Genomic DNA, 11939 nt, shown 5'->3' with positions numbered 1-11939 from the left:
AAAAAAAAAAAAGTAGGTTGATCTCCTATGGGGTCACAACCTACAGGTTGAGAGCCACCACCCTAAGGACATTTTCAGAAAAAACAGCAGTTCAACCCCAAGGNCCACAGAAGCTCCATGCTAGGCTTAGACCCTTAGAGACGGGATAGAGCTCTGTCAGCATGGGTGACAGATAAAATGCTCCTTAGAAACCCTNGGTCTTAATCTTTGAAAGATGCTTTTCTCAGGTCATAGAGAAGCTGTTCCTATAGATGTGNTTGGAGAGAGATCAAGGAAAGNCAACCCGAGGAAGCTCATCCTGGTGTATATGTATAGGTTGGCTTTCCCTTCTTCTTGTAACTTAAGATTTGGAAACATTTCCCTGGTTAAGACATGGGGGTTGTGTGGAGGCAGGCTTTTTAGTGGAGGTAGACTCTGACTCAATGTGACTGTACACACTGATGTCACCCATTTAGCCATCTGGAATCCGGATCTTTGGATACTCTTGAAGGACACACATATAGGCATCTACTTGGCTGAGCAAATATTTTATCTTCTCGACACTCAGTTTTTTAATATTCACATTAAAGATGTTACTAAAAGTATAATTTATTATAATTCATTTTTTATAACTAGAAAGCATGAAATCAGTTATGTAATGAAGAATGACACAATGAACTTGAGACATGCTCATTACTCATAGACTGTCATACCTAACAGGGATGATGGTGTAATAGTTTACTGGTGTTTGTCATTGTATAAAGTGTAGAGATTGGCAAACAGACCCTGACATTGATTTGTTAGACACATAGACACCCCTACTTACTACACAAGATTTATAAGCTTTGGGTACAATCAATAACTCATAAGAAGATGCATATATCTTGAGAACATGTCTTGTCATTCACAGTGATGTCTGCAGTAAGTGTCTTATTGCTCAGCTTTGTCATATATTCTTGGCTGCTTAAAGGTCAAAAAATGCTGCTTGTGGTTAAAACTGTCTTGAAGTTAAATGACTTAGCCAAGAGACTTTGCTATTAGTAATGTGAAATATTTGCGTCCCTTTCTAAGTGAAGCATTAGGAAGGGTGAGGGTTTGTGGCTATTTTTTATTGAGCTAGGCATCAGTCTGAAAATGAAACAGACATTAGAGCAATCACCACTGGTTCCATGGACTGTCGCAGGAGGCTCTTATAAAACAGGAAGACTGGGATGGGCATAAATAGTAGCTGTTGTCTCAGCTTCACGTGAAGGGTCAGGCTACATGCTGCAGTGCTTGGTACTTCGATTGAGAAAATACAAAAGGTTGTCGTGTTGAATAACTTCCTTTTCCTTAGATATGCTTTTTGGTGATNTTAACTCTCTCTCTCTCATATTATTAACTTTCCTTGAAATAATAATTGTCCAATTATGCAAACCTTAAAACTAGCTTTGTGTACTTCAGCCACCAAAAGAGTAAATACATTGAGTATATATATATATATATATATATATATATATATATATATATATAAAGTGTGTGTGTGTTTGTCCGTGCGTATATGCACACACCAAGTACACATAATTTTTAAAGACTATGGGATATGGAAAATCAGCTTGTTTATTATTACAATGAGAAAGCTTTGGTTTTTTTGTATGTGAATTAACTTTAGAGGGGGGAGTTATAGTTTGCAGCAACCAATTAGGCTCTCTGTGCAATGTACATTGAAGAGTCTGTTTTGATATACAAGCACACTAACTGTTGCTATGGACACAGACATCATTTACATCATCACTGACAAATGAAGCTGATATAATTTTGAAACTCAATCCTTTTTTTTTTCTCCACTACGATGTTGTGAACACCTTGGAGTTCCATGGGACTCCTTGGCAGGGGCACCCTGCTTTCCTCTCACCTAAGTGCGTGTTCTTCTGTGTATGAGGCTCTTGACTGAAGAGGGATTTGAGTAAGAATGCTTCCAGCTGTGGCCAACAAATGGCTAAGTCAGTCCCATCTTCTCCACAGTGTTCTTTATTATGCTAGAAGATGTCCAACTAGGTAGGGATTNTCTAATCCCTAGACTAGACTCTTAGAGAGGAGGGCTCAGTGTTCAAGATTTGCCACTTTTCTTGCTATATGACACTTCTGAAGGGAAAAGAACCATTTCTGTCACCTTCTTTCATCTCTCTTTTGTCACTNCTGGAACAGAAATCCTTTGGGCCAATAGAGAGAAAAATTGTTCTATGTCATGAAAGTTGTTCATTTACTTTATGGTGAACCAAAACATGAGATACCATTGTGATCCAAGTTATGAGAAGCAATTTGGTTAAAGATGTTCTAGACATGACCTCAGGCAGCCCAGGGTTTGGATTGGGTAGTGATTGTAGTAATAATCTGGCTGATTNCATCAGGAGATATTGGGACTAGCAATCATATAACCNGTGGGATTGAGTACAAGGCAAGTATTGCTGAGAGCTATGATCNTATCCCTGGTTACTGTGGGAGGTGCCAGCCAGCCAGTCTCCAAGAAGAGCCAACAGGAATAACTTGCAAGCTTATGTGTGTGCTTGACTGAGAAATTGTGTGGGCCACCATCTGTAGCTTAGATGCTATTAGGGAAGAAAAACCTCTTTTTCCAACTATTATAATAGCCTGCAGCTATTGGCATAGAATCGTGAGTTTCAGGCTGAAAGGCCACTTTAATTCCCCAATTCAAGCTTGTCACAGAGGCTGATTATGTGGGTAGAAATGGCTGCTGCCTTCAGCCCCAGCTTCATCCATCCCTAAAGAAAACCCAATTATAGTTCTTAAATTATCCAGCAAGCTTTACAACAAAGTTAATAAAATGCAGTGTGTGTGTGTGTATGTGTGTGTGTGTGTGTGATGTTCACTAGGGATATCTAAGAGGAATGACCTTATTTAGTGATAGTTTTGTGTGTGATACTTGTATGTCAAGCCTTCAGGACACAACTGAACTCTGTATGGTATTCCCAATGACGACTAGGTTAGATTGCAGGTAGTTTCACTTGCTTTTCCTTTCTTGAAAATGGGCAATCACCTTTCATTTTGCTTATTTCCTTGGGGGTGTTACAAGCAGTCTTATTAGCTGTGTTGAAGGGTGGGTTTTCCCATCACATTCATTGTGTCCAAAGTAAAGCTGAGTGGGGCAGGTGATTTTATTCTAAAAGAAAAAAAAATTAATATTGGAAAAAGGATCTTGGTCCATAGTTGAGCACAGCATGGGATTTCTCTTGTGGAGAGCCTATTCCTACAGAGTCATTTGAGGCTCAAGCCACATTGTGAGGGTGAATGGCAGTCACAGTGTGGATACACTTCTGGTTCTCAGGAAAAGGCTACATCTATAGCCTTCAGAATGGGGGGGGGTGCCTTAGAGGCAGAGGTGGCCCTGTGGTATGTGGTTTGCAGAGCATTCTAAAGAGACTCACAGCCAAATAACAGATTGTGGATAATAGGGACTGATATGTTGGGGTATGGATCCGGGTCCCCGTTGGGGGTTATTAGTCCCATCAGTGAAAGAATCTACCATTGAATCAAACAGAAACTTTAAGTCCATTTTATGAGAGTTTAAAAGAAAAAAATTCTCATGGTAGGCAGCTGTAAATCTCAGCAGCTGTATGGCAGAGGCAGGGAAGAGGGTAGGGTGGGGGCCATNCCTTTTAAATCAGCATGGAAATTAGACACATTGTGGATAAGCAGCNCCATGGCAGGAAGGGAGAAGAGAAGGGACATCCAAAGTGTTAGGCAAAAAAGATAAGTGTGTTAAGGTAAATATGCTTGGAATAAAAGATAGAAAGGAAAGAGGGAAAGGGATGCTTTTCCGAATAATCCAGGAAAGCAGACAGACTTAAAGTTTTATAAGGGTGTTGGCCATAAGCTTCTACATGAGGGTGGGGTTCTAAGGAGGGAAAGTTCACCACTTCATTATTTGCTCCGCTCATGCCCTTAGCATGGCCGAACATGGGTTCATATCCACAGGGCTGGCCCTGAGTTAAAACAATGTACCACTCAGCTGGAGTGTTTGGTCTCTACCAGGCCAGAGAGCCTAATATCTTGACCAAGAGATTTTCTACTCTAATATATATACATATGTATGTATATATATATATATATATTTAAATATATAATAATTTATTAAATCATTATAAATGATATATAAACATTAAATATAAATATTATAATTATTAAAATATAAAAACTATATATATTTTTTTANGTCTAGATTCTTCATAAGAGAGAAAATGTATAAGATGAGTCTTTCTGAGCGGGGCTCCTTTTCTTCACATCTGTTTTCTTGTGCAGGGCAGAACCCTTGCTCCTGAGACNGAACTCTGCTTCTTTAGATGGCTGGTTCCCTAATCTGGGCTTTTTTGCCCAACACTTTGGATTTCCCTACTCTTCTCTGAAGCTCTTCCCCCACTCTAGTCCATGGCCAAGGGTTCTTTTGAGATGAGTGAGGTTCTAGAATCTCTTCTAATTCATGTTTTCTCACTCTCAGTCACTGAGGATGCTTCCAGGCTCCTTAGAGACACTACAGAATTGCACACATAATAATGTGTAAAGGCAAGTGAGGCTGACAGCTCAGCTTTAGCATTTTTATAAATTGCCATCCACAGAGAGGTTCAATCATGGAATTCCATTGCTGTCTGTGAAGCATCTTTCTGATGCTGAAGATGAATAGAAGGACACACACTGGAATGTGTCCCCATAGAATATGTCCCCATGGTACACATGCAACTCAGCTCCTTCATTCCATCCTCATAACCTCACCATAATCTGCACATTATTTACTTTCCTTTTCTCTGTGGGCAAATGTCTGAGATGACCATTGTTAAGGAAACAGTGATTTCAGAGGCTCAAGCCATGGCCACTTGGTCCATTGTGCTTGGACAGAACCTAGAGCATGCACATTTCTCCCAGATGACCTGAATTCCATTCTAAGCACATGTCAGGTGGCTGAGCCACCTGCTCCTATAGCTCCAGGGGATCCAACACTTCTAGCCTCCATGGGCAACCACAAACATGGTGCATACTATAGAGGCACAGGTGTATTCATTATTAAGCATAAATTGAAATGAAAAAAAGAAAGGAAAAGAAACAGAAAGAGAAGCAGACTGGGGAGCAGCTGTATCCCTTGAAAGTCACCCATATTGCTGACTTTCTCTAGTCATTTAACCCTTCCCTGTGGTTTCCACAACTTCCCCTAATAGGCTATCAGCTAGGGACTGTGCTAAAGTACATGAGCCTGTGGGAGTTTCATATTTAAACCATGACAAGCTGACAGTATTGTAAGCTAAAGATGTATTTAACACACAGGTCAGTGGAGCATCTCAGATTAGCATCACAACATACTGTTGAGTGTGGGTGGTTTCTCCTAGCAACCACAGAGCTGGGTGGTATCTGAGGCTCCCTGTCACTGCCCCACAATTATAAGAGAGTATTGTGCCACTCACTAGCCCAAGAGAAGAACTAAATTAGGAACAAAACTGTGGTATCTCTTCAACACCTTTTTAAATTAGTAAGCCCTGCACTGTGTGTGTTCAGTATTATGTCAGATATTATTTGTTTAGACTTTTGGATTGCCTTAATGTAAATAATGCTGCAATTGACATAGTAAAATACTTAGCTTTTTCTACTTTGAAATTATCCTCAGGACAGAGATTTCTGCAAACAGTACTGCTAGTGTAAGTATGAACACAGTCTTCCCATGATGCTCTCGTGAAGGGTTATGGCCTTAAATGAGAAAGCCCATGACCACTGCATTCTTTCATCCTAAAGAGAAAGCATCCCATGGTAGTACCTCCCCAAATAAGAATAAACCATTGATAATAATGAAAATCCATATTTCTCAATGTTTGTCAATTGTTCTTCAAGACCCTCTTCAAAGACAATGCTTAGATCTTTGAGATTATAGCCAGCCTCTATTGGATGTGCCCACNTGGCATCTTTCCACAAGGCCTCTGTAGGAATGCTGATACCCCGAGGTCTCACTACACAGCAGGTACTCTCAGACCTGTCTTGTAGGTCTAAACTTCTGTCTGCCTCCCATTCTAGTGCTGTGGCTTCATGCTTCATTTGATGAGTTTCCTTGCAGTGTGCTCATTCATTTCCCCAGCCTGCTTGTGAGCCTTTAGATTCATTTCTCNTATGGCCTCTCAACCTCAAGTAGTTCAATATGAAGACAGAAAGCCTTTGCATTTGATGNGTCACAACCCAGAGTACTTTCCAGTATGCTTTTTTAAATGAATTTCAAGCCACACACTTGCCTCTGATGGTGGAATGGACAGTTTATATGCACACTGGGTTCTACTTCACACTTTTGTGAGTCTGTCACCTCTTTTCCATTATTCTTAAGTGTTCTATTGTCTGTGAGAGGATACCTAGGACTTCTGATCTTTCTAACAGTGTTTGAGGGGCTTGTCTGGCCTCTGTGTTAATTACCTCTGTGTCACTGTGACATATTATCAGAAGTAAGCATCTTAGGGGAAAGGGTTTATTTTGGCTGATGGTTGTGGAGAATTCATTTCACGGTTACCTCGACCCAGTGTGCTTGGAGAAAACATCATGGTGCAGAGAATGTGTGGAGAAGGTGATATGCTTCATGGTGGCTAGGAAGGAATATGTGAAGAAGGGACCTGTGTAAAGACGATCATCACAGTCATGTACCAATTGCCATTCCTCCAGCTAGATCTCCATCTCCCAAACTGTCCACCACCACCACTCTACCTGATGACATTCAGCAAGGAGCCTGTACACGTCATGGAAGGGAGACTAAGTCACCTCCTCCACAGTGGTTTCTCCAGTATGTCACCTGACTTGGATGTTCTTATGGACATTGATTGCTCCAGAGACAAAAAGACAGCATAGTGTGGAATGTTTAGCACTGAGACTCTACTAGCCAGAATCACAGGTGATGTGCAGAGTAGCTCATATTCCTGATTCCTGGGAAAACTTATAGCCATAGCATGGGAACAGCATATGCTGTCATCCTGGAATCTTTACTCAGACATATTTATATATTTAAGACAGAGAATCACTCTGGAGTGAAGGATGACCTTGGCCTCACAAAGCACCAATTGCCTCTACTTTCCATGCTTCTATAAAGGCATGAAAACCCACATCCATTAGAACATAATTATTTTAATGATAAACCACAATGGTTATTATAGCATTTATGCAAAGAGTAATTGCTAGCTTTGTGGCTCCACGGTTTTATTTTTCTAGAAAACATAAAATGAAGAGGATGTCCTATATTATTTCTACTAAATGACTGAGTTAAATAAAATGAAGCATGGTTTGATCTGGAAGCAGGGAGAACAGGGATATGTCTTGTTACAATCAAAGATACACTGGGTCTATGTTCACTCATCATTTCAGACAGGTCTGTTTGCCACAGTTTCTATTCTTTTCTAACTTGACTTACACATGTGATTTCCTGCCAATGCAATAAACCTTGTCAGATTCCTTTTAATGCATGCACTAAGTGGTCACTAACTGCCTGTGACTATAATCCCCCTCCTATTAATTATCAGTTGCTTCATTCAGGATGGAACAGACAGTTTTAGACACATCCTCGGGAGCTGACTGCACTTATGTTCCTCCTCTATAGTCCTTTTGAGCCCAACCCNTGCTTGGGAGCTTGATATTGTCTATTTCTCATTTCAGCTTATGAGTTACAGAACTGCCCAGATCCACCCGCATTCCAGAATGGGTTCATGATCAACTCGGATTACAGCGTGGGCCAGTCGATCTCCTTTGAGTGCTACCCGGGCTACATCTTGCTAGGCCACCCTGTGCTCACCTGCCAGCATGGAACTGACAGGAACTGGAACTACCCTTTCCCACGGTGTGACGGTAGGCTCCTCATCTCTCTTGGGGACAAGTGAGCTTCTCACAGGGGACATAGTGCCGGGACGACTGAGTGAATGTGCCCTGCTGCATTATTTCAGCCAGCAGATAAGTATCGAGGATGTACAATATACTCTACTAGATATTTCAGAAAGATATCACACAGTAGGCAATTGAAAGAACATACAGACTTGACACTTAAGGAAATCATAAAGACAATGAAGTATTAAATACAAACACTAAAATCTCAGCAGCAGACTCAGGAGCCTGCCCCCAAATCATCACAGGCCCCGAAAAAAGAAAACAGGAGTTAATAAGGCGCCTTAACCTTCACAGGGGTTACCAGGGACTGGACGGAGGTGATAGCGGATTTAGCCCTGGGAAGAAGTCTTTGTTTATTAGTAGTTACTGGTCTTGTTGCTGTGACAAATTTCATGACAAAAGCAACTTAAAGAAGGAAAGGCTTACTCTGACTAGAACTTGCAGGGATCTTCCTTCCATGAGGAAGCCATGGCGGCTGGAACAGGGGGCATCCAGGCAGGAAACAGAGAGGAGGAAAGGCTGGTACTCAGTTCCCTTGCTCCTTTTCATACAATCCAGGATCCCAGCCTATAGGGTAGTACTGCCAACATTTGCGGTAGATCTTTCTATTACCCTAATATAGAAATCCCCTCATGGTGCACCCAGATTCCCTGCAAATGCTGGACTGAAATCTCTCCTAGTTGGCATGGACCCCTCACAGGTGCACCCAGAGACTGTTTCCATGCTGGACTGAACTCTCCCCTATTTGACCTGGAGATTAATCATCACACTATTGTCTACTCAGCCTCTATAGTAATCTCACTTCGNATCTGTGTTGCAGGAAAGAAATTGCTCTTGTTCATGAATGACTCAGCCCATGGTGTTTGCCCAGAGACAAAACACTTGAGGTGGAATAAACAACATTAGTAGAAGCAGGAATTCTTCCAGAAAACTGAAGTCTAACTATGTGGGTTGTTACGGAGTTGTTAGGATCTGTGCCTGGGCCCTGACAACAATAGGAATCTGGGCTTGGCTGCCTATTCTCAGCAGGCCAACTAAAGACACAAGTAATTGTGACACTTTTGTAGACATATTGCGGGGAGAAGTAAAGGCATGGCAACCTCCAACCACTGAGACCCATCTTGGGGTCCTGACATGAGGCTTAGGTGTAGGCAGAAGGAAAAGAGCTATAAATAATTACATTTAGTCCTTGTCAAGGTTCGGTCTTGCCATCACTGACTTTTGCCTGGGGCAATTTCAATTTCTTGTCCCCACATTATTTCAGGAGGCTGAGAGCCCCAGGGAGGGGCACCATCCTGTCTTCAGCATACCTCCATCAGCCAGACAGGATGCTTAGAATTTTGACTCTGGTTCTTAAGAGCTGCTAGCATCAGGGTGATGAGCATCAGGGTGTTGAGTTTGGTCTAGGTTTACAGTCTTCCCTGCCTCTGAGCAGACATTACACTGTCCTGCTTCACTGGGGCTTCCTGACTTTTAGCATGACTTAAGCATCTCTGCAATGACAAGCTAAAACAAACTGGTGATGTGGAGCATCTAGGAGGAGGGGTCTNCAACAGGATTACTGCTAAGGCTGGATCCTGCATTACAGATGCAGCACCTTCCAATGAATAATAATGGAATCTCTAGGGGACTTTGAAATGCTAAGCACCTCTTCTATCTATAGCAAGGGAAGGGAAGGTACCTAGCTATGGATTTTTACCCAAGCAGGAATAAATAAATAAATAACTGTGGTGTCCTTTTAATCCTTATCTTACCTATATTTTCCATTCTGATAATCTTAAGAACAACTATAAATGTAAAATAAGCCTCTTGGCTGTAGTTAAAAATTCAGATACTTATTTAATTACATGTGAAATAATTTTTGAATGAGTTTGAGGGCTTTGTTTGTTTCTTCTTCATTAAGATATTTTAAGTAGTATTTTCATCNGCTTTCCATTTGAAAACTCTAGTTCAGGAGTGAGAGTGCAGTTCACCGCAACAGACACTGAGCATGAGAAGACCATGTATTGAGCCCCATCTTCACCAAAGCAGCAGCCCCAATAACATCCTCTCTGATTAGCAACTCTCGATTACTTTGAAATTATGAGGTTTTCAATCTGTTTTGGTTTCTAGTCTCCATTTGAATCCTTTTAATTCACACATAACAGGTCAATTTCTTGGCTTTATATTAATATTAATCAGAAACTATTTTGTTTTTTTATGCTTAATTTTTCTAAGATGGAGAGAACTGCTGAATAGAATTAGGAGTCTGCATTATTCATTGTGGTTTGAATGTGATGCCATCTTCATTGGCATCCTCTTTAAATTTTAAAACAGTTTATTTTGTGCGTATCTGTGTATGTCTGGGTGTAGTGTACAGTGCATGTGTAGGCAGCGAGGAGGTTAGAGGTCAGCACTTGTTGTTTAGTTCTCAGCTTTAGTTTTGGAAACAAGGTCTCTTATTGAGCCCAGAATGCACTGATAAGCTAGAACAGCTGGCTGGTCAGTGAACTCTCGAGGTCTTCCTGCCCCTTCTAACACCGAGGTCACACAAGGCTATTTCCAGGATTCCTGGGGAATCCAAATTCATCAGTGCAGTATGCGACTGGAGATAGATACAGAACTGTGTGAGGAAGTTGTGTCGCCCTCTAGAGTCAGTGTGAGATAATGCATTGACTCCCTGTTGGGAAAATCCAGTTTGTTCCCAAGGATTTCTGACTTAGCTGTGTGCCCAGTCATGACAGACCTGAGCAGCTCACTAATTAACGATGCTGAGTCTCCTGGCTTGTCCTTCGGGACCAGGCTGTCTCTGCACNACTCCTTCAGGAGAGGCTACTGCATGCTTCTGCGTTGCCTCCCAAGATGCCTAGCTCTCTGGGCACACCCCTCACTAAGCAAGGATGTGCTGCACACCTTGACCTTCTGGCTAAGATCAAGTGCAATATTATATGCTAATTCCTAGCAATAGTGTCACAAATTTTAAAATACCCTGAAGCATACCAATGTTGTGAAATTATGTCATAACTATTGAATTCAATTAGAAGGACTATGCAGGATTTTCTAATAAGCGTTCAATACAGGTTTAGTATCCTCTCCATATTGGGTTAAGTTTTTAATAATTAGCATAGAGTTTTAATGCAAAAAATTGTTTTGCCTATAAAATGCTAAAACTAGAGTCAGTGTTTGCTAAGGATTGAATACTATAGTGATGCCACTCANTCTCTGTTCAAACTACAAGTTTGCCTTATGCAGAGAACACAGTATCCTGCAACCCTATGCCTCTCTTAGCATGTTCTTTGTAATCCAGAGTCTAGCGCATTCAGCCATGCCCCACTTCTGGGCAAGGCAGGAGTGTTCTCCTTTGTAGGACAGAGCTTTGAAGACTTTGAACACTTTCGTCAGAGATGCAATCAAATGAGGCTCAAAACCTTTTAGAAGAAAANTATAGGTTCTTGGAGAGACATCTTGGTTTCTGCATTAGAAACTGTCCATCTCAGACCAGTCATATTGAATAATGCTAGACTTGAATGCAACCACTCTCACCATTAGACTAAACCAATTCACATTAATATGCTGAAAATATTTAGAGGCTAAGTTGTATAAGAATCTGCTAAATAAAATTAGTATGTTTTTAGCCTACATACATAAAAACTGTAACCAAATAACATACCAATGAAAGCAAATACATAAAAAAATAGATCTTAATAAGAAACTGAAGGCATTCCTGTCCAGTTTTCTATTATTGTTTGTGGCCTCACAACATGCACCGTGACACTCTTATAAAGANAACCGTGGAGTTGGTTCTCCATCCACCTTTACCTGGGTTTTGGGTAATGAACTCAGGTTGTTGGATTACATATGTACCTCTCTCTGCTGAGAAGTTTTGCATTTTCTTCCCTTCTTTCCTGCCTTCCTCTCTTCCTTTCTTCCTTTCTTCCTTTCTTCCTTTCTTCCTTCCTTCCTTCCTTCCTTCCTTCCTTCCTTCCTTCCTTCCTTATTTCCTTTCTCTCTCCTCCCATTTAATCCAGGCTGTCCTCAATCTTCATGTTTTCTCCTGCCTCTGCCTTCTTAATGCTGGAATTGCACACACACAC

General features: G+C 41.2%; 1 protein-coding gene across 1 annotated transcript in view; it reads left to right on the top strand.

The window, feature by feature from the left end:
- Positions 1–11939, top strand: part of Csmd1 (CUB and Sushi multiple domains 1) — a 1596626-nt gene that overhangs the window by 1479447 nt on the left and 105240 nt on the right. Inside the window, exons 40-41 of the mRNA XM_029480674.1 lie at positions 7642–7830; positions 8687–8727. Of these exons, the coding sequence (XP_029336534.1) occupies positions 7642–7830; positions 8687–8727 (230 nt within the window). The remainder of the gene's footprint in view (positions 1–7641; positions 7831–8686; positions 8728–11939) is intronic.

This window comes from Mus caroli, chromosome 8 (assembly GCF_900094665.2).
Source record: "Mus caroli chromosome 8, CAROLI_EIJ_v1.1, whole genome shotgun sequence".
NCBI classification, from domain to species: domain Eukaryota; kingdom Metazoa; phylum Chordata; class Mammalia; order Rodentia; family Muridae; genus Mus; species Mus caroli.
The sequence above is the reverse complement of the archived record's forward strand: the minus strand, read 5'-3'. Positions and strand labels throughout refer to the sequence as shown.